We start from the raw sequence: 24,748 nt of genomic DNA, 5'->3' as shown, positions 1-24,748 counted from the left end.
TGAGATTATAACAAAAAGTAAATCTCAGATATTGGCCCCAATCTTAAATCTTCCTCCAATTACAAAGTAGTACCACAATGGAAGGGAACACACAATGCTAGCAGTGGGATGTAGATTTCATCTTTTTTTTGGGGGGGGGGGGGGTGCCTATTGCAGCTCAGAATCTCCGCTGTACGGTGAGTAGCAACTTTCCTTCTCTAATATTGTTACATTCCATCCTGGATTATCCTTTGGGGGGGGGGGGGGGGGAATTTTGGTGCTATGCAAGTGAAGAGAAATGCTTGAATAGCTCGAAAAATTGGTGTTCGATTTGAGAGCAAAAGTACTAATATCCAGATGTGGAGAAAGACTCCTTAGACACTGGCGATTTGGTTGCGTTGTGTGCCTGCAGGGCTGAGCTGTGTTCTTCATTTATCACCCACTTCCCATTAGGCCTCGCACATTGGTGATTTGACTGTATGGCCTGCTGTGCAACCGATGGTCCGTGTGACTCGTTCTGATGACGATTCATCTGCATGTGACCCTTCCACACATGATCATCTTGAAATGCAGCTACAGAGGGAGAGAGTAAACAGTTGCCATAATGTGTCATCAGGCTGAGCTGCATATGTTATTTGTTGTGCTTTGTGGTTGTTAAATCATGTGTATTTCCTGTGTAGTTTAAAATAATATTGTAACAACAAAAATAATGAATTTCTGACAAAATAATTGAATTGGATAGATAAAAAATCTATACACCAAGTAGTGGCAGAATACGTACATAAAAGAAGATTATAAATAGGCAAGTTTTCAGAGCTGGTGGTTTCTTCTTCAGGCAGAAGGATTGAAGAGAAAGGAAGAGGGGTGAAGGAGAATGACTGGAGAGGTCTAGGAAAAGGGGTAGATTTTTGAAAAGTCACCCAATACCACAGGTCAGGGGAGACTCACCGCGTGGAATGAGAAGGAAAGACTGATTGTTGGGGACTGCATTAGACAAGATTTGAAAACCTGAGAGCTTAGAGGTGGAAGACAGGGTAATATGCAAGACAGAGATTACTACTTAAATATTATCCAGGCATGAGAGTTAAAAGCTATGTGCATTGTGCGTAACAGAGGTGGGAGGGGGACAGTGAAAATTAGATGAGTAAGACAAAGAAAGATGTAGAAAACTAAAACGGAGTTAAGAAGAGAGTAGTTACTGTGAAGAAATGCTGAGACGGAAGAAATTAACGTGAGAATGGTGGTGTATTACTGTAAAGTGTTTGCGTCTGAACAAATATGTTTGCCTTGAACGCCAAGGCTGTATGGGAGGGAAAATTTGATATGGCAAGAACGGCAACTGTCAAAATGTAAGTACTGTTGTTTGTTGGTAGGACGGAAGTGTGTAGCTGGCCTTCTGTGAGGACGAGATCAGCATTAAGGAAAGTGGCATGGGATTTGGAATAGTACCATGTGAAATTTAACTCGGTAGAAGGCATTTAGAGATTCCAGGAATTTTAACAGTTCAGCATAACCATGAGTCCTCAATGTATCTAAACCAAACCAGGGGCTGAAGAGTTATGGATCCCAGGAAAGCCCCTTCCAAGCCACCCATGGAAAGGTTGGCATAGGAAGGAGCCATCATGGTTCCTATGGTCGTATCCCTGATCTGTTTGTATGTCTGCCCCTCAAAGGGGAAGTAGTTGTTGGTAAGTAAAAAGTTGATTAAAGTGAGTAGGAAGGATGTCATAGGTTTGGAATCAGGTGGGTTCTGCTGACAAAATGTTCAGCAGCAGACTGACCATGTATGTGGGGGATGTTGGTATACAGGGAGGTGGCATCAATGGTGACAATCAAGGTGTGTGGTGGGAGTAGGATGGGCACGGATTTCAGATGATCTAGGAAATGGTTGGTATCTTTGATCTATGAGGTAGCATTGGAAAAACTGCAAATGCCCTTTGAGTAAGTCAGTCCAGTAATATTTGCATTTTGCATGCAAACAGCTTCTATCCATTTTGTATCATTTTTTACCAGCAGATTAACCAGTGAGATTGTAGAAAATATGTGTAATTCTGTCTTTCAGTTTGAGTGTGACGTCAGGACAATAGGTACTTTTCCAAAGAATTCTCTTTACTAATGTAGGAACCAAATCATGGACATCTGAGTGTAAGAAATGTGCATTATTGGGCTGCCGATTCAACTCTGGTGGCAGTGGAGAGTCAGTGTTTGTTGTGGGATTGTTGAAGACTATGTAATTGCACCTTGCCTCATTGCATAAATCTTAACACAAACATGCAGTTTGTTGCCAAAGTGCAACCTGCTCTCTTAGAGGAATTGGCTCACTATTACCTTGTTGCTAGGAAAGCACTTGACCAGCTCTTTCTTGCTCACTAGGAGGACATGAAGGCATTATTGCCTACATGTTCATCTGATGTGACAGTGATAGTCTTTTTCCTGTAGAATAAGCTAACACATGAAGTCTGTGCATAAGTTAGAACAACCCAAGATGGTTTAAAAAATCATATTGTTGGTTAGTGTGCTGTGATATGTAAGGAATCTTTGTAGTCTATATGAAAATCATTACAGCAGTGACTCATAGCTATTTATAAGTGCTCAGTATATGATAAAGTGACTCTGACTATAAGATCAGTAATTGCATGAAATTTTAGGATGAAGGGAGAAACAACACTGTTAAATGGCAATTTCATAAACTGTGCATCCAGGCCGGCTGTTGTGGCCGAGAGGTTCTAGGCGCTTCAGTCTGGAACCGCTTGACCGCTACGGTCGGAGGTTCGAATCCTGCCTCGGGCATGGATGTGTGTGATGTCCTTAGGTTAGTTAGGTTTAAGTACTTCTAAGTTCTAGGGGTCTGATGACCTCAGATGTTAAGTCCTGTAATGCTCAGAGCCATTTGAACCATTTTTGTGCATCCAGTCATAAGATGAGACAGTCAATGCTTGAAAGAATGTCTGTAAATAGAAGCACTGTTTCTTATATACTAACAAATGTAAAATGTATTAAAATATAAAATTTTTTGTTTAACTCAAAACTTTAGTTTATAGATTGTAAACCTTGATATTCTTCACTGACAGGTTCACAAGTGTAGTCTGTGTAATGACACTTATTAAAATCTTCCAGGCTATTACTTTGTGGTCAGTTGAATTTCGTATTGAATACAAACTGTGAAATTCATCTGATCATAGAATAACAGCCCAGAAAATTTTAATAATTGTCGTATTTCCGGCCTTGAAAGTTTACAGTTCGCAATCTGTGTGATGTCCAAAAACTATATTATTCTAAGGATTGTATTGATTATTCATTGTTGAATAAATATTATTACTGTTGTTGTTATACTATTATTATTATTATTATTATTATTATTATTATTGGAATGTTGTATATATTGAGTACCTTATTACAAATTTACTAAGGAATGAAATGAAATGGGGATTTAATTTTATAATTTTAAATCTGTACCTACATGTCGCACATTATAAGTCTGGTTGAAGGTAGCCAGATAATAATATAAATATTTGTTTTAAAATAATGTTTGTATAATTAATTTTCATTTGCAGATTGCATACCATCAGAAGACAGAATTATTCAACAAAGTGCTTGACAAACCAATAATCAGGTAGGTGTCTATACATAGTTATGGATAAGTAAAACTGGAAAAACGACCAGTTTACTATATCCACATACAATTTTTGTGGTTCACTTTGATTTAGCATTTACAACTTAAATCTTCAACTATTTGTCGGCTATATTTCAATTGCTATCATTCTCATACAGTTTTTACCCTTTACAACTCCATATACCAACATGGAAGTTATTCACTGATGTCTTAACACATGTCCTATCATCGTGTCCTTTCTTCTTGTCAGTATTTTCTACGTTTTCCATTCTTTGCTGATTTGCGGATAACCACCTCGTTTCTTACCTTTTAAGTCCACCTGATTTTCAACATCCTCCTGTAACACCACATTTCAAATGCATCAGTTCTCTACTTTTCCAGTCTTCCCATATTCAATAGTTTCTACCATGCAATGCTGTGCTCCAACCATATAGTCTCAGAAATTTCTCTTCAAATTAAGACTTGTGTTTGATACTAGTAGACTTATTTTGGCCAGGAATGCCCACTTTGCCTGTGCTAGTCTGCTTTTCGTGCCATCCTTGCAATGGTTGCCATACATTATCTTGCGTGTGAGGTAGCAGGATTCCACAGGGCTGTTGAGAGAGCAGGCATCAGGGTCGACAGGGCTGGAGAGGACAGGACAGCCGTGACAGGGTAGAGGATGAGAGAATATTCAAGGGCTGTGTTGACACCAGAGTGACTTCTGTCAGAGAAGTGTGTGAACAATAAACGGTGTGCCAGACAGCACAACAACATTGCAAACAAGCTTGATGGTAGGTGGCTGAGCTTGGCACATATAAAACTCTTGGGTGGACAGTCCAAACACTGCTGTTAATCACACCCACTCAAACACTGTGGGAAAGTCTGTAGAACCTGAGTGAGCAGAGAGATGTTCTGCAACAGGTCCGGAATTGCCTGAGCCCAAAATGAAAGGCCCAGAGACAATTATGACTTCAGCAACCAGACAGACATGGTAATCGTAAAACATTCAATCACACAAAAGAATATACTGCAGTGAAATGGGACTTGAACATACACAGAAATATGAGAAATACACCAAGGAACCACTGAAAACCTTGCAGACTGTCAACATCAAGGAAGAGAATACACTCAGGAACAAGGCAAAAATGAGGGAAGACACATCTGGAAAAGCTAAAACACATGTGATAAAGCAGCCTCATTGTCCTTGTCCTATCTGGGTGTCACCACCCTCGGTAATAGCATCTGTTGTGATTCCATGGTCAGAGCAAAATGCGATGGCATGGCAGTGTTGGACTCTACATGAAGCAAGGCAGCAGGCAGGTGATGGGTGAAATCAAAAGTTGGCACTGCAGTGAGTCAACTTGAACAGGTACTGTACTGACAATCCACAGGAAATATGTGTGTCACACGTGGGATAGTTAGCTTCGTCGCTTCTGGCCACTGGCGGATGAGGGAAGAGTGCTGTGACCAAAACCATTATTCTCGTGGCCACTGTTATATCTTTTGCTGAATGGTGTGACTGGTATGATTGAATTCACACATTGCTATAACAACTCTTTGTCTACTAACTTTGAACTAAGCTCAGTATATCTGCAGAGGATTAAAGTCCACAGTTGAGTACTACTGAAAGACCAACGTGACGATGTGCCCACTATAATGAAGTCTGCAGTCGTCAAAAGTGGTGATTCGACGGGAGTGAATGATCAGCAGCTCGGTACCACGAGGCTGTGAGCATGTGAGCCATTGAGATGCAGGTTCAGGCACAAGAGCAGCTAATGGATGTACACCGGCTGATAATTCCATCAAAGGTGTGTGATGGCACTGTCTGATGGGTAGCAGCAACAGCAAGTTTTGTTGTTCGAAGCGGAACTAGAGGGCAGCTGGCGGTCACCCTGGAGCCTGTGTGTATTCAGCCAGTGCATAGCTATGGAACAGGCTACAGTCTGGGTGCCAGACTTCCTGCAAGTGAGCCATTTTCCAACCCCTGCCACCTGCGCCTAATGTAGATGTTCTATGTTTGTTCAGTTGACGCATTCCACATCACAACATTTATTGGGAGTATGATCTATGAAACATGCAACTAACAAACAAACTAACTATTGGTTAATGTGACTACTTGTCAAAAGAAGGAAATGCAGGTTGTATTCCTGACCTGACAATTGTCATGTGTCATTTTAGATGATTATATGATAGTCAGTGTTGAGAATGAATGGGAAAGAAAGTGCGTGCTTCGCCATGGCCGTGTAGAATATTGTCAAAATGACAACTGCTCCAAAACCTGTTGCTCAAATTGTAATCTTTGGAAAACCTGAATCACTTATTTTGACACAGATAGAAAACTATAGAAGTCAAGCACTGCTGAACTGCTTAGATAATGAAGATATTTGTCCTCTAGATAAGATGTTGTGCTTGAGTGTTATCATCATGTAGGAAGAAATCACCATATACAACACTAACAAAAGGAAATGAATAAATATGTATTTAGGATATCATGTCTATAGGCCTGCTCTTTCACAGTCCCACAGAGAAAAATGTGGAGTTCTGATCATCTATGTTATGAATGTTTGATGGATGAGAATGGACCCTTGCTTTTCAAAAATCAAAATCTGCTTTCTCTTTCCAATTTAAATCCAAGCTCACCTTCAATGTATGTGCAGTTGGGCCAACATATTGGCATGCTTGTTGCAGATGCTCTCCCCAGTGATGTCCAATGAATGGTAGACATGAGCGATTGTTCTACATACAAGGCATCTTCATGAGATCTTCCTTGCACAAAATTCTTGTTATAATTATATGGTCGTAGCTTTGAGATAAAACATCATGAAATGTGTTGGGTCCTATTCCTTTCGAGTACATGGCAGCAAATATTGTTTGTATCATAGATCCTGGCAAGCCTCAACTAAGCTCTCTAAATGCCAAACCAGTGGTTAGAAATTATTGTCACAACCTATGAAAAACAGGAAGAGGAATATTTTAATTATCTTTTCACTGCTGCTGGAATTTTGGTGTGTCTCCAGTCTGATAATGGCAATATGTCGTACTTCTTCTAGTAATGTTATATCATTTCCTTTTAACCATGTTGGTTACCCTAGCCATCTTAACTCTCATATAACACCATACATCTACTCTCTAACATGACTTTATCAGTGCTGTTTATTTTGTAGATAAGAATAACTGTTACTCATCTTTTGCAATTGAATTTCATTTTTGTTTTTAATCAAAGATATTTCACATAATTGTTGTAGACATGTTCAGCAGTCTGTCAAGGGAATTATTATTATTATTATTTTATTTTATTTTATTTACATGTCAAGTTCCATAGGGCCAAATTGAGGAGCAAATCTCCAAGGTCATGGAATGTGTCAGTACATGAAATTACAACATGAAAGTAATAACAAATAAAAATAAAATGTTTATGAACTTGAAAAAAGCCAAGCCATAAGTTTAAGTAAACGCAATCAACAATTGAATTCTAGTGGTAGCTTATTGAAAACGGATGCAGCAGTATACCACACACCTTTCTGCACAAGAGTTAAGGAAGTCTGATCCAAATGCAGGTTTGATTTCTGCTGAGTATTAACAGAGTGAAAGCTGCTTATTGTTGGAAATAAGCTAACATTGTTAACAAGAAATGATAGTAAAGAATGTAATGTCAAAATACCCAGACTAGCGAACACGGGTCGACAAGATGCTCATGAACGTACACCACTTATTGCCCGAACTGCCCGTTTCTGAGTCAAAAACATCCTTTTAGAATGGGAAGAATTACCACGCAATATATAGTACCATATGACATAAGCGAATGAAAATAAGCAAAGTATACTAATTTTCGTGTCGAACTATCACTCACTTCAGATATGATTCGAATAGTAAAAATGGCAGCATTAAGTCTTTGAACAAGATCCTGAACATGGGCTTTCCACGACAGTTTACTATCTATCTGAACAACAAGAAATTTGAGCTTTTCAGTTTCACTAATTCTGTAAAATTAAAACATCAGGTTTTGTTGAATTGTTAGAAACTAAAAACTGAGTCTCTCTGTGATTTAGAGTTAGTTTATTTTCTACAAGCCATGAACTTAGATCATGAACTGCACTATTTGAAACTGAGCCAATGTTGCACACAACATCCTTTACTATTAAGGTAGTGTCATCATTTATATAAATAAGGAACAGGAGTGGCCCCAATACTGATCTCTGGGGCATCCCCCATTTAACCGTACCCCACTCAGACAGCACATCACAGCCATTCTCAACACTGTGAATAATGATCGTGTGATATAAAATAATCAATTATCCTTACATACACAGCCTTTTCAATAACTTAAGCAAACACTGATGGCATAGAAGTGTAGGTCTAAAATTGTCTACATTATCCCTTTTCCCTTTTTACAAAGCGACTACTACTACTACTACTACTACTACTACTACTATTTGCTGAACTATGTATTATATTGTTTTGTAATTTAGATATGTAGTGTTTTATAGCAGCATGAAAATATGTGTTATGTATTGATAAGCTATGTGAATTGCAGTAGCAGTGGTCTGCATTTAATATTGTTATTTAGTACTGTTGTGTAACAACATATGCAGTATTCATGTTGGTTACTTTATTTATTTTTGTCTGTGTTTGGCAGATTTTTTCCATATAATTCCTGGAATCCTATGCGCTTCACATTTACATTTGCGTGAATTGTCTGATTTTCTCTTCAGGGTAGTGTATTTAAAGTGTTATTCTTCCTACCATAACTATTAACAACAAAATGACCTCCGTAACAAGCTTGATTCAATGCATTGTCTTTAAGTGATTTGTACTTTTTTACTTTCCATTCATGTGTGAACTGAATAACTACTATTCGTCAGATGTGATTAAAAGTGAAGAGGGTTAAAAATCTGGGAGAAAAATACAGTTTTTTAAAATCCATAGTGGAAAACATCTTTTTCTCGTTTTTAGCTGTGTATATCATGTTTTCATCCATTGGATTTGGTACTGACAGTCATGTTCATAGCTATATACGAGCAGTGAAATTCCTGAGCACGATATTGGATCAGAAACTCAGCTGCATGACACACCCAAGAGATCTTAAAGTGAGAGCTGTGTAGTGGTAGTTTCTCATGTTACTGAGAGCAGTCATGACAAAGGAAGAATGAACAGCAAATTAAGCCACTGATGGGGGACATTCTTAGAGTTACTTAGATGAAGTGAGCTGATTAAATGAGACTAGGAGTTGAATCTGTTCATCTCTTCCTAGAGGTTTTGGTGGCAGGGAGGGGGCAGTATCATTTTGTTAGGGTTTGGTGTATTTATATTTTTGTTATGGCTTTCATGTAAAAGTATCAGTGTGTCACATTTTAGTTTACTATATTCTGTTTTGACGAAGAAGATGGCCGTTTCCTTTGATGTGCTCTGTGTTTCAAGTAACAATGAAACAGCAGGTGGAATACTTTCAAACAAATTCTTATTATCCTTAAATTGTACAGGCCTACATTGTAGCTGTTGAATGACATAAACACAAGTTCTTGTCATCTTCTTCATCATGATTGTGCATTGTAAACTTATGTGGTGACTAGATGGTGATGTGACGAATCATAATGCAGTCTTAATCAATTGACAGTGAGTCTTTGAGATGTTGGGAAGTGGAACATTTATCAGTGGTTGATAGAAGTACAGATTTTGGAAGCCGCCTGAACAGGTTCCTCATTTGACAAATTACTGTTTTTGTGGAGAGTTCAGTGGCTGAATAATTGAAGTGTCAAAATATTAACACAATAATTGACAAATGGTGAACTGTCAGCACATCTGTAAAGAAGGGCAAAGTTTGAGTATTGAAGCTTGCCCCATGATTTCATGAGTGATACATGCAAACAGCTGCAGTACTATGAAGCAACTAACTACTCTCTACAGCTGTATTCAGTTTGATAATTTACCTCTGATGATAAAGGACAGGCTCTCACATTCATCTGCTTGAGATATCCCAGCAAATATTCACTGGTTCATCTGGAAAAAAATAAATAAATAAATAAAATATTTTTGTGCAGTGAGGATGTCTGAAGTAAAGGTGTTTTGTATTTTCAGAACTCAGGTGGCTGTGCACGATGAGAAGACAGATGTCACTGAACCATTAAGATCAGAGGTATGCTCTATTTTCTCGATCCTTTGCTTTTATGTTGTAAATTGTGCTTTTTATCAGTTGAGGTGGAATTGAATGGAAGCTTCATGGTTATACATTTTCTTGTGTTCTTTTTTAACAAAGGAGGAATGTTTGTGTGATAATAGTAACATTAACTTCCAGTGCATTATAGTACCATTTAAAAGAAATGAACAGTTGTGACAAAGTTTATGAAAATATTAAATATACCAGTAATGGTCCACTTTACTAATTCAGAATGGATACTCTGAAAACCTTGTAGGGCTTAAGATTACCTACAACAGAAAGTCTGATGAGAATGTGTGCCCATTTTGCTATCTTAGTTTCCATCATCAAGAGGTCTCATATTCTGGTAGTACCTGTGTCTTTCAACAGAATATTGTATCTGCTGGATATTGTGAGTCTGCAGTAAATTTGAAAATTACACTGTTGGTACTTAACTTGTGGTATATCTAATACTGTGTAAGTGATTCTGCTTTCCCCCAATCACAGTGCATGATAACAATAAGCTAATGATAAATCTAAATGCTGTTTTTCTCTTGAAAGTGTCTTTCATTTTTCATGTTGCTTTAGCTCATTCATCAGTTCTGACATAGTACCTGAGAACATGTAACAGACTTCTGCAGGTAGCATTATATTTGTCTTTGTGTATCTCTCTTGATTTGTTACTATGAGCAGCTTAATTGTCCTTTTCAGAATGAATATTTCAGCAGAGCAGAGTCTGCTCTGTTTCGAATTTGCCTGACATCAAAACTCTGTGTCAGATCAGGACTCAAACCTGGAAACTTTCCATTAATAGGTAATGCCCTTAATGAATGAGCTGTCTAGGCATGACCCACAACTGCTCTCATGGTTCATCATCTGCAGTACCTCTCTCCTACTTTCCAAACTTAACAGAATCTCTCGTACACACCTTGCTGGACTAGTACTCCAGGAATAAAGAATATCGTGGGGAAATGACGTAGCCATGCATTTTATTTTACGCACCTAGTTCTGTAGGATCAAATTGAGGAGCAAGTCTCCATAGTCATGGAATGTATCAGAACATGAAATTAACACCAGAAAAGTAGTAATAGGTAAAATAAAATGTACACAAATCACGTGCATATGAGAAGCTGTGAGTATTCAGTGTGATTCAGCTGTCCCTAACGTTATCACTGTAAGCAACTTGCAATGTTATTTCTGCCCTTCAAAAATGAGACTTTCATATTGTATCACTCACTACATGCAGACTCCTAGTCCTACATAAAAAATGAACAGGACCTTTTGGTAGGAAATTTAATGTAGTTAAATTTTGTACTGGCACACATTTTTGCTTTAGGTCATGGTTTTCGAATTATTCAACAAAAATGTGCAAAAGTGACCTTCAAAGGCACCTCCACCCCCACACTCATCTCTCATCAATCAGGATTTCTAGTATGTTGTTAATGTAACACTCTTGTACCATTGTACAAAAATTTCTTACTACATGAACTATTCCGAATGTTTGATCTTTGTTAGTCTCTATTAATTGGGCTATTTAGGCCACCAGTATAGGATGAATACAGTGATGTAGTTGTTTATTTTATACTGTTAAAATTCACAAAATTGTTAGATAAAATAAACAAAAATGTCAGTTTTACAATTTGTAAGGGCTTGATAAGACGGTGGCCTAATAAGGCAAGTCAATGAATATCAAAATCGATTGAATATGGGGAACAATTCATGCAGTCGCAAATTTTCCCACAGTGGTAGGAGGGAGTGCCATGAACAACATACAAGAGATCCTGACTGGTGTGGGCTGAGAGTGGGTGTGGAGGTGCATTTGAAGGTCACTTTTGTACATTTTCTCGAATAACTCTAAAACCTTGGCTTCTAGCAAAAGAAGTATTCCAGGATAAAATTTAACCACATTACATTTCCTACAAGAAGGTCCTGTTCATTTTTTTCTGTACGGCTAATAGTTTGCACATAGTGAGTGAGAAAATTTTACATTTTTTGCATAGTTTTTGAAGGCCAGATATAGCATTGCTAGTTGAATAAAAGACATCAGTAGAGGCAGCTGTATCCTACTGTATATTAACGTCATCAACAATATAACATAGAAATCAGTGTACTTTTTTCCAGGAACCTCCTGAGGGAGAAAGAGAAGCGAACCTGAAGGAAATTCTTCAGTTTACACTTAAAAGTGTGCGGATTAATGCTAAGATTTTTTAGTTCTTGTGGTAGCTAATTGAAGTGGATGCAGTAAACCACAGCACACCTTTTTGCACAACAGTAAAGGAAGTGCGACCCAAATGTAGATTGGTTTTTGCCTAGTATTAACTGTGTGAAAGCTGCCAGTTCAAGGGAATAAGTTCATGTTGTTAACAAATTACATTAAAGAAAATAAATATGGAGAAGCTAGTCTCGAAATTCCCAGACTTCTGAACTGGGGTAGACAAAAGGCTTGCGAATTTACACTACATATTTCTTGAACTGCCCATTTCTGAACCAAAAATACCCTTTGTGAATGGAAAGAGTTACCCCAGAATTTAATGCTGTATGTCATAAGTGAATGAAAGTAAGCAAAGTAGACAATTTTTGTGTTGTATTATCACTTATTGCAGATACTGTTCTAAAATAAAATAAATCAGCATTCAGTTTTTGAATAAGATCCTGAATATGAACTTTCCATGACAGCTTGCTACCTATCCGAACACCTAGGAATTTGAATTGTTCAGACTCACTAATGATATGCCCATTCTGTTTAACCAAAAAATGTCATGTTTAATTGAACTGTTTGTTGGAAATTGTAAAAACAGTCTTTCTGTGATTTAGCATCAGTTTATTTTGTACAAACCATGTACTCATGCCTTAAACTGCACTATTTGATACATTACTTCTGTTGCATTCAACACCCTTCACTGCCAAGCTGATGTCATCAGCAAACAGAAATATTTTAGAATCAAATCATATTACAATGCATATTATTTGTAAATATTAGGAGCAGTAGTGGGCTCAGCACTGAGCCCTGAGGCATCTTCTGCCCCCCCCCCCCCCCCCTTTTCCCTCACCCTCACACTCACACATCTGTGCCCTATCAGATGCTATCTCATAGCTGTTCACATTACTGTGGAGAATCATATTTTGTTGTCTTTTGTTAAAGTATGAGAGGAACCAATTGTGAGTTAATCCTATTATTCCACAATGGTCCAACTTCTGCAGTAATATTTTGTGATCAGGACAATCAAATGCATTAGTTAAATCAAATAAGACAATTATTGTTTGCAACTTGTTGTTTAATCTGTCCAATGCCTCACCTATAAAAGAGAATATAGAGTTTTTAGTTGTCAAACATCTTTAAACCAAACTGTATGTCTGACAGCAAATTGTGTCAACTGAAACATCAATTTCTTTTATATATACAGTCTTTTGCAAACAGTAATGGCATAGAAATAAGATTAAAATGGTATGTGTTATCCCTTTCTCATTTTTCATACAGCGATTTCACTTTTGAATCAGTCATTCAGGAAACTAGGCATTACTAAATGCAAAATTATAAATGTGGCTGCAGCACAGTGCTTTCGTTCTAGCTAGATATCCAATCATATCCATGAGAGTCCTTAGTCTTCAGCAATTTAACTACTGACTCGTCCCTCTTACCAGTATTACAGAGGTGTATTTCAGATAGCAGTCTTGGAAATCCATTTTCTAAGAGAGTTATGTGATTCTCTGTAGAAACTAATTTTTTATTTAATTCATCTGCTGTAATCAGAAAGTGATTGTTAAATACTGTACATGTTTCTGAATTATCAGTAATGAAAACATCTTTACTGCGTATTGACGTTACATCCTTGAGCTTGTGCTGTTGGCCAGACACTTCCTTCAAGATTGACTGTGTGGTTTTACTTTTATTGTGATATGATAATTAGCTGTTCTGTTTGCATACCGCATGGTCTAATGGTTGTTTCCACCATTGAGTCTCTGTCCACCACAAGCTTTAATTTGTCAAGAAGTTTTACAAGCCTTATTTTGAGTCATCTTACATCATCGTGTCCTTTTTTTGTTTGTGTCTTTTATCTTCGTTTTTGATAAAGAGGTTTCTAGCCTCAAAGAGCTCATGATCCTGATAAGTCTTCCTGATGTTCTGACAGGACAGCAATCCTGTGAATTGTATGATAAAGATTGGTTGTGATGGCAGGAATGATACTATAGTGGCATGTTGGCAGAATAGATCCTATGAAGCACTACAGTGTGATTTCCATGGCACCACTTAATTGCTGAATTATCATCAGCAGTTCTTTCATGCCATAATACACTGTGGAAAAGCCTGCACCAGTACCATACTTAAATTTCACAATATCATGATGAACAGTTAAAAATTTTAATGCATGAGAGATTGGCAGCTACCATCCTAGAATCCCTGATTTTCACAACAGCTGCAGTATTTCGTTTGTATATTGCGTAACACTATTTTTAAAACTGTAATTATTTGTCAGCCAAGCACTACTGACAAAACAATTTTCAACCACTGTTCTTTCAACCAACTAGTCTCCAACTTATATATATTGTGACTTAATGAACCTTGCCAGAATATAAGCCAAATCAGATAAACAGGAGTAAAAGGCAGAGTATGAATGAAAATTAAAGTTAACTTCAGAAAAATGTTAATCTATTTAATGGTTATAGGCAAAAACAAATAATAGTAATAATAATAAAAATAATAAAAGAATAGGCCTCCGGTATGTTCTGCCAGTCGTAAAAGGCGACGAAAAGAACAAACCACTAATAGGGCTAACCCCCCTTTTAGTGTGATTACTTGGTTCAGGACAGAACTAAAGAAGCCTCGGACAAGCGCCGTCATGGTCGGGGACGGCGCTTGAACCCTATGCCCGCCCACAATGGTAATGACACTGCTAGCCAACTGGAAAATGATTTAAATCCAAATAGAGGTGTTTTGCAGGATATGCGTCCTGCAACCACCCTAGAAGGAAAACAAAGACAGAGGATGAGATGGTCAGATGAAGTTAATCGACACCTCATGTTCTGTTATTACCAAGCAACAAACCTAGGAACCAACACAACTGGATACAGATCACAAGTATACACAACATTTATTACCAGATACCCAGAATTAAAATTTTTAACAGAACAACGTCTAGCTGATCAGATTCGTGTAATAATAAAAAATAAGAGGATACCCCAGTCAGAATTAGAAAACATCAAACAACAAGTACAACAAATACTAGAACAAAATAATGTGCAATCAGAAGAAGAAGAAGAAGAAAATACAGTAATGGACTCAAACATCCCAGAGCAAACAAACAAAGAACACCACGCATCAATTAAACAATCAGAGGAAAATGAAATTTTAAGACAGCCACCAGCACAAGCACAAATAGAACACGAAGTGACACACATGTTAGATATAGAAGAAAAATTTCAGTTGACATATATAGAATACAAAGACACAAATACAGACATTAGACCATTCTTGCATAGACCACCAAATAGCCCACAAGTCGAAACAACAATAAAAACTATCAACACAATCATACACAACAAAATAAATGAATACACAACTATGGAAGAGTTACAACTACTGGTTTATGTAGGAGCACTCACTACACTAAATATACACACTAGGCAGATATCAGAACCAACCAACACACAGAAGAAACCCACAAAACCAGCATGGCAACACAGGCTACAGATCAGAATAGAAAAACTGAGAAAAGACATCGGACAGTTAACACAATTTATAAGAAATGAAATATCAGACAAAAAACGAAAAAGGTTAGGTAAAATCTCACAACAAGAAGCAATAGAGCAATTAGATGAAAAGAAGCAAAAATTACAAGCTTTGGCGAAACGACTTAGAAGATACAAAAAAAGTGAAAATAGAAGGAAACAAAACCAAACATTCAACACAAACCAAAAGAAATTTTACCAAACAATAGATAACACACACATAAAAATAGACAATCCACCAAACATAAGAGACATGGAACACTTCTGGAGCAGCATATGGTCAAACCCGGTACAACATAACAGGCATGCACGGTGGATACAAGCAGAAACAGATACATACAAGATGATACCACAAATGCCTGAAGTGATAATTTTGCAACATGAAGTCACCCGAGCTATTAATTCTACGCACAATTGGAAAGCCCCTGGAAATGATAAAATAGCAAATTTCTGGCTAAAGAAGTTCACCTCAACACATTCACATCTAACTAAATTATTTAACAGTTACATTGCAGACCCATACATATTCCCTGATACACTTATACATGGAATAACTTATCTGAAACCTAAAGATCAAGCAGACACAGCAAACCCAGCTAAATATCGCCCCATAACATGCCTACCAACAATATACAAAATATTAACTTCAGTCATTACACAGAAATTAATGACACATACAACACAGAACAAAATTATAAATGAAGAACAAAAAGGCTGCTGCAAAGGAGCACGAGGATGTAAAGAGCAACTGATAATAGATGCAGAGGTGACATATCAAGCTAAAACTAAACAAAGGTCTCTACACTACGCATACATTGATTACCAAAAAGCTTTTGATAGTGTACCCCACTCATGGTTACTACAAATATTGGAAATATACAAAGTAGATCCTAAATTGATACAGTTCCTAAACATAGTAATGAAAAACTGGAAAACCACACTTAATATCCAAACAAATTCAGATAATATCACATCACAGCGAATACAGATTAAGCGTGGAATATACCAAGGAGACTCATTAAGTCCTTTCTGGTTCTGCCTTGCTCTGAACCCACTATCCAACATGCTAAACAATACAAATTATGGATACAATATTACTGGAACATACCCACACAAAATCACACATTTGCTATACATGGATGATCTAAAACTACTGGCAGCAACAAATCATCAACTCAACCAATTACTAAAGATAACAGAAGTATTCAGCAATGATATAAGTATGGCGTTTGGAACAGACAAATGTAAGAAAAATAGCATAGTCAAGGGAAAACACACTAAACAAGAAGATTACATATTGGTTAACCACAGCGACTGCATAGAAGCAATGGAAAAAACAGATGTCTATAAATATCTAGGATACAGACAAAAAATAGGAATAGATAATACAAAGATTAAAGAAGAACTAAAAGAAAAATATAGACAAAGACTAACAAAAATACTGAAAACAGAATTGACAGCAAGAAACAAGACAAAAGCTATAAATACTTATGCCATACCAATATTGACCTACTCATTTGGAGTAGTGAAATGGAGTAACACAGACCTAGAAGCACTCAATACACTTACACGATCACAATGCCACAAATATAGAATACATCACATACATTCAGCAACAGAAAGATTCACATTAAGCAGAAAGGAAGGAGGAAGGGGATTTATCGACATAAAAAACCTACACTATGGACAGGTAGACAATTTAAGAAAATTCTTTCTAGAACGAGCAGAAACTAGCAAAATACACAAGGCAATCACTCATATAAATACATCGGCTACACCACTGCAACTTCATAACCACTTCTACAACCCTTTAGATCACATAACATCAACAAATACGAAGAAACTAAATTGGAAAAAGAAAACACTACATGGCAAGCACCCGTATCATCTAACACAGCCACACATCGATCAAGACGCATCCAACACATGGCTAAGAAAAGGCAATATATACAGTGAGACAGAAGGATTCATGATTGCAATACAGGATCAAACAATAAACACCAGGTATTACAGCAAGCATATTATTAAAGACCCCAATACCACAACAGATAAATGCAGACTTTGTAAACAACAAATAGAAACAGTAGATCACATCACAAGCGGATGTACAATACTAGCAAATACAGAATACCCCAGAAGACATGACAATGTCGCAAAAATAATACATCAACAGCTTGCCTTACAACATAAACTTATAAAACAACACGTTCCTACATACAAGTATGCACCACAAAATGTACTGGAGAATGATGAATACAAATTATACTGGAACAGAACCATTATAACAGATAAAACAACGCCACATAACAAACCTGACATCATAGTCACCAATAAAAAGAAGAAATTAACACAATTAATCGAAATATCTATACCCAATACAACAAATATACAAAAGAAAACAGGAGAAAAAATTGAAAAATACATCCAACTGGCTGAGGAAGTCAAAGACATGTGGCATCAGGATAAAGTTGACATCATACCAATTATACTATCAACTACAGGAGTCATACCACACAATATCCACCAATACATCAATGCAATACAGCTACATCCAAACATATATATACAATTACAGAAATCCGTAATTATTGATACATGTTCAATTACCCGAAAGTTCCTAAATGCAATATAACATGTACCGTACAGCAAAAAGGAAGTGACGCTTGATAAAGGTCCGCATCACTCCATTCTTAACCAGACTTCTAAAAAGTCTGAGAAAGTAAAGGAATAATAATAATAAACATCCCAGAGCAAACAAACAAAGAACAACACGCACCAATTAAACAATCAGAGGAAAACGAAATCTTAAGACAGCCACCAGAACAAGCACAAATAGAACACGAAGTGACACAGATGCTAGATATAGAAGAAAAATTTCAGCTAACATATATAGAATACAAAGACACAAATACAGACATTAGACCATTCTTGCATAGACCACCAAATAACCCACAAGTCGAAACAACAATAAAAACTATCAACACAATCATACACAACAAAATAAATGAAAACACAACTATGGAAGAGTTACAACTACTGGTTTATATAGGAGCACTCACTACACTAAATATACACACTAGACAGAGATCAGAACCAACCAACACACAGAAGAAACCCACAAAACCAGCATGGCAACACAGGCTACAGATCAGAATAGAAAAACTGAGAAAAGACATCGGACAGCTAATACAATTTATAAGAAATGAAATCTCGGAAAAAAAACGAAAAAGGTTAGGTAAAATCTCACAACAAGAAGCGACAGAGCAATTAGACGAAAAGAAGCAGAAATTACAAGCATTAGCCAAACGACTCAGAAGATACAAAAAAAGTGAAAATAGAAGGAAACAAAACCAAACATTCAACACAAACCAAAAGAAATTTTACCAGACTAGATAACACACGCATTAAATCCACCAAACATAACAGACATGGAACACTTCTGGAGCAACATATGGTCAAACCCGGTACAACATAACAGGCATGCACGGTGGATACAAACAGAAACAGACACATACAAGATGATACCACAAATGCCTGAAGTGATAATTTTGCAACATGAAGTCACCCAAGCAATTAATTCTACTCACAATTGGAAAGCCCCTGGAAATGATAAAATAGCAAATTTCTGGTTAAAGAAGTTCACCTCAACACATTCACATCTAACTAAATTATTTAACAGTTACGTTGCAGACCCATACACATTCCCTGATACACTTACACATGGAATAACTTATCTGAAACCTAAAGATCAAGCAGACACAGCAAACCCAGCTAAATATCGCCCCATAACATGCCTACCAACAATATACAAAATATTAACTTCAATCATTAAACAGAAATTAATGACACATACAACACAGAACAAAATTATAAATGAAGAACAAAAAGGCTGTTGCAAAGGAGCACGAGGATTTAAAGAGCAACTGATAATAGATGCAGAGGTGACATATCAAGCTAAAACTAAACAAAGGTCGCTACACTACGCATACATTGATTACCAAAAAGCTTTTGATAGTGTACCCCACTCATGGTTACTACAAATATTGGAAATATACAAAATAGATCCTAAATTGATACAGTTCCTAAACATAGTAATGAAAAATTGGAAAACCACACTTAATATCCAAACAAATTCAAATAATATCACATCACAGCCAATACAGATTAGGCGTGGAATATACCAAGGAGACTCATTAAGTCCTTTCTGGTTCTGCCTTGCTCTGAACCCACTATCCAACATGCTAAATAATACAAATTATGGATACAATATTACTGGAACATACCCACACAAAATCACACATTTGCTATACATGGATGCGTCTTGATCGATGTGTGGCTGTGTTAGATGATACGGGTGCTTGCCATGAAGTGTTTTCTTTTTCCAATTTATTTTCTTCGTATCTGTTGATGTTATGTGGTCTAAAGGGTTGTAGAGGTGGTTATGAAATTGTAGTGGTGTAGCCGATGTATTTATATGAGTGATTGCTTTGTGTATTTTGCTAGTTTCTGCTCGTTCTATAAAGAATTTTCTTAAATTGTCTACCTGTCCATAATGTAGGTTTTTTATATCGATAAATCCCCTTCCTCCTTCCTTTCTGCTTAATGTGAATCTTTCTGTTGCTGAATGTATGTGATGTATTCTATATTTGTGGCATTGTGATCGTGTAAGTGTATTGAGTGCTTCTAGGTCTGTGTTACTCCATTTCACTACTCCAAATGAGTAGGTCAATATTGGTATAGCATAAGTATTTATAGCTTTTGTCTTGTTTATTGCTGTCAATTCTGTTTTCAGTATTTTTGTTAGTCTTTGTCTATATTTTTCTTTTAGTTCTTCATTAATATTTGTATTATTTACTCCTATTTTTTGTCTGTATCCTAGATATTTATAGGCATCTGTTTTTTCCATCGCTTCTATGCAGTCTCTGTCGTTATCCAATATGTAATCTTCTTGTTTAGTGTGTTTTCCCTTGACTATGCTATTTTTCTTACATTTGTCTGTTCCAAAAGCCATATTTATATCATTGCTGAATACTTCTGTTATGTTTAGTAATTGGTTGAGTTGTTGCTTTGTTGCTGCCAGTAGTTTTAGATCATCCATGTATAGCAAATGTGTGATTTTGTGTTGGTATGTTCCAGTAATATTGTATCCATAATTTGTATTATTTAGCATGTTGGATAGTGGGTTCAGAGCAAGGCAGAACCAGAAAGGACTTAATGAGTCTCTATGGTATATTCCACGCTTAATCTGTATTGGCTGTGATGTGATATTATTTTAATTTGTTTGGATAATAAGTGTGGTTTTCCAATTTTTGTTACTATGTTTAGGAACTGTATCAATTTTGGATCTACTTTGTATATTTCCAATATTTGTAGTAACCATGAGTGGGGTACACTATCAATAGCTTTTTGGTAATCAATGTATGCATAGGGTAGCGACCTTTGTTTAGTTTTAGCTTGATATGTCACCTCTGCATCTATTATCAGTTGCTCTTTACATCCTCGTGCTCCTTTGCAACAGCCTTTTTGTTGTTCATTTATAATTTTGTTCTGTGTTGTATGTGTCATTAATTTCTGTGTAATGACTGAAGTTAATATTTTGTATATTGTTGGTAGGCATGTTATGGGGCGATATTTAGCTGGGTTTGCTGTGTCTGCTTGATCTTTAGGTTTCAGATAAGTTATTCCATGTGTACCTAGTGTGTATATTTAGTGTAGTGAGTGCTCCTATATAAACCAGTAGTTGTAACTCTTCCATAGTTGTGTTTTCATTTATTTTGTTGTGTATGATTGTGTTGATAGTTTTTATTGTTGTTTCAACTTGTGGGTTATTTGGCGGTCTATGCAAGAATGGTCTAATGTCTGTATTTGTGTCTTTGTATTCTATATATGTCAACTGAAATTTTTCTTCTATATCTAACATGTGTGTTACTTCGAGTTCTATTTATGCTTGTTCTGGTGGCTGTCTTAAGATTTTGTTTTCCTCTGATTGTTTAATTGATGCGTGTTGTTCTTTGTTTGTTTGCTCTGGGATGTTTGAGTCCATTACTGTATTTTCTTCTTCTTCTGATCGCACATTATTTTGTTCCAGTATTTGTTGTACTTGTTGTTTGTTGTTTTCTAATTCTGACTGTAATGAAAAATTGGAAAACCACACTTAATATCCAAACACATTGAAATAATATCACATCACAGCCAATACAGATTAAGCGTGGAATATACCAAGGAGACTCATTAAGTCCTTTCTGGTTCTGCCTTGCTCTGAACCCACTATCCAACATGCTAAATAATACAAATTATGGATACAATATTACTGGAACATACCAACACAAAATCACACATTTGCTATACATGGATGATCTAAAACTACTGGCAGCAACAAATCAACAACTCAACCAATTACTAAACATAACAGAAGTATTCAGCAATGATATAAATACGGCTTTTGGAACAGACAAATGTAAGAAAAGTAGCATAGTCAAGGGAAAACACACTAAACAAGAAGATTACATATTGGATAATGACAGCGACCGCATAGAAGCGATGGAAAAAACAGATGCCTATAAATATCTAGGATACAGACAAAAAATAGGAGTAAATAATACAAATATTAATGAAGAACTAAAAGAAAAATATAGACAAAGACTAACAAAAATACTGAAAACAGAATTGACAGCAATAAATAAGACAAAAGCTATAAATACTTATGCTATACCAATATTGACCTACTCATTTGGAGTAGTGAAATGGAGTAACACAGACCTAGAAGCACTCAATACACTTACGCGATCACAACGCCACAAGTATAGAATACATTACATACATTCAGCAACTGAAAGATTCATATTAAACAGAAAGGAAGGAGGAAGGGGATTTATCACCATAAAAAACCTACATTATGGACATAATAGAGTGAAACATTCCACGTGGGAAAAATATATCTAAAAACAAAGATGATGTGACTTACTGAACGAAAGTGCTGGCAGGTCGATAGACACACAAACAAACACAAACATACACACAAAATTCAAGCTTTCGCAACAAATGGTTGCTTCATCAGGAAAGGTAGACAATTTAAGAAAATTATTTCTAGTACGAGTAGAAACTAGCAAAATACACAAAGCAATCACTCATATAAATACATCGGCTACACCACTGCAATTTCATAACCACTTCTACAACTCTTTAGATCACATAACATCAACAGATACGAAGAAAGTAAATTGGAAAAAGAAAACACTACATGGCAAGCACCCATATCATCTAACACAGCCACACATCAATCAAGACGCATCCAACACATGGCTAAGAAAAGGCAATATATACAGTGAGACGGAAGGATTCATGATTGCAATGCAGGATCAAACAATAAACACCAGATATTACAGCAAGCATATTATTAAAGATCCCAATACCACAACAGATAAATGCAGACTTTGCAAACAACAAATAGAAACAGTAGATCACATCACAAGCGGGTGTACAATACTAGCAAATACAGAATACCCCAGAAGACATGACAGTGTAGCAAAAATAATACATCAACAGCTTGCCTTACAACATAAACTTATAAAACAACACGTTCCCACATACAAGTATACACCGCAAAATATATAGGGGAATGATGAATACGAATTATACTGGAACAGAACCATTATAACAGATAAAACAACACCACATAACAAACCTGACATCATACTCACCAATAAAAAGAAGAAATTAACACAACTAATCGAAATATCCATACCATATACAACAAATATACAAAAGAAAACACGAGAAAAGATTGAAAAATACATCCAACTGGCTGAGGAAGTCAAGAACATGTGGCATCAGGATAAAGTTGACATTATACCAATTATACTATCAACTACAGGAGTCATACCACACAATATCCACCAGTACATCAATGCAATACAGCTACATCCAAATATATATATATATATATAAATATAACAGAGGGAAACATTCCACGTGGAAATATATATATATATATATATATATATATATATATATATATATATATATATATATATATATATATATATATATATATATATAGAACTACAAAAATGTGTAATTATTGATAAATGTTCAATTACTCGAAAGTTCCTAAATGCAATATACCATGTACCGTACAGTTAAAAGGAAGTCGCGCTTGATCAAGGTCCGCGTCACTTTCCATTTTTGACCAGACATAACGTCTGAGAAAAGAAAGAAATAATAATAATAATAGGAAGGCATTGTGTTACCTTCTGCCCTGCTGAGGTATTTTGTCATATACTTCAAATATATTTTTTGTAAGACATACAGGCACTTTATTTAATTGAAACTAAATTATAACATTGACTACAAATAATAGTCATTACTTCCTTAGCTCCCAGATAATAACTATAATTATCGATTGGTAATTCAGTGATACTGTGTACTGTAATGTTAAGAGTTAAGAAGCAATCACAACATCTTATTATACAGACTCATTAAATTTACAAGCAGTCTTGCAATTATAGTATTAGTGGTTATATGAATTCTAGTCATTTCCATTTTTAAACCTATTTTTGTAATAAATAATGATAATATTTGTAAACCAAATTTAATTTGCAGCCAGATGGAGGATCACCTGAAAGCAAGAAAATTTCTGGAGGCACCCAAGTATCTGCTGGATATATACAGCAGTTGTTTAACAATATTATCAACGAATGTGTGGGTGAAATGATCAGGTAAGACAGACTACAATCATATGAAGAAGATAAACTCTACAATCAAGCTTCTAAGGGATAAGGAATTAATTTGATGCACGTTTAGAACAAACCTTTATTCTTTTTAAGTCAGTGTTATAGGAGTGGTCTGTTCGTTTTCTCAAAATTTTATCGCTGCTTCTTGAATATAACCACTTGCAAAACTTTTTTTATCCATGTATTCTTTCAACTTTTGAAACTAGTGAAAATTATGTGCGATGATACCTGGAATGTACAATAGGTGCAGTGAAGCTGCACATCCACAGGGTTGTACTTTTTTCCATTTTTAATAGTCCAGTGCAGTTTGTGACATTTAATTTTCTAAATAGTATTCATATCTCAGGATAACAAACCTTATTTGCTTGAATCGTGAGACATTACCATTTTCATGATTAGAGACTAATTACGTTTTGTCTTTAACTCTCATGTCCTTCTTAATGAAATTTGGGGAATTGTAGACACCAAGGCTGTTTTGATACAAGAAGTCAGATTTAATTTATTCATGCTGACTATGCTACCTGTATGATCACTGAAAAAAGTAAAACAACCCAGAGTTTGGTCCAGTTTTATCTGAAGGTG

At 36.1% G+C, this 24,748-nt stretch overlaps 1 protein-coding gene across 3 annotated transcripts in view; it reads left to right on the top strand.

Annotated features, from left to right (window-relative positions):
• The window catches only part of LOC126254070 (germinal-center associated nuclear protein), a 301,140-nt gene that overhangs the window by 95,161 nt on the left and 181,231 nt on the right, over window positions 1–24,748 (top strand). For all 3 annotated transcript variants that reach the window (XM_049955281.1, XM_049955282.1, XM_049955280.1), the window contains 3 exons: window positions 3,534–3,592; window positions 9,650–9,707; window positions 24,036–24,151. In XM_049955281.1, coding sequence (XP_049811238.1) covers window positions 3,534–3,592; window positions 9,650–9,707; window positions 24,036–24,151 — 233 coding nt within the window. The remainder of the gene's footprint in view (window positions 1–3,533; window positions 3,593–9,649; window positions 9,708–24,035; window positions 24,152–24,748) is intronic.

This window comes from Schistocerca nitens, chromosome 1, assembly GCF_023898315.1.
Source record: "Schistocerca nitens isolate TAMUIC-IGC-003100 chromosome 1, iqSchNite1.1, whole genome shotgun sequence".
NCBI lineage: Eukaryota > Metazoa > Arthropoda > Insecta > Orthoptera > Acrididae > Schistocerca > Schistocerca nitens.
The sequence above is the reverse complement of the archived record's forward strand: the minus strand, read 5'-3'. Positions and strand labels throughout refer to the sequence as shown.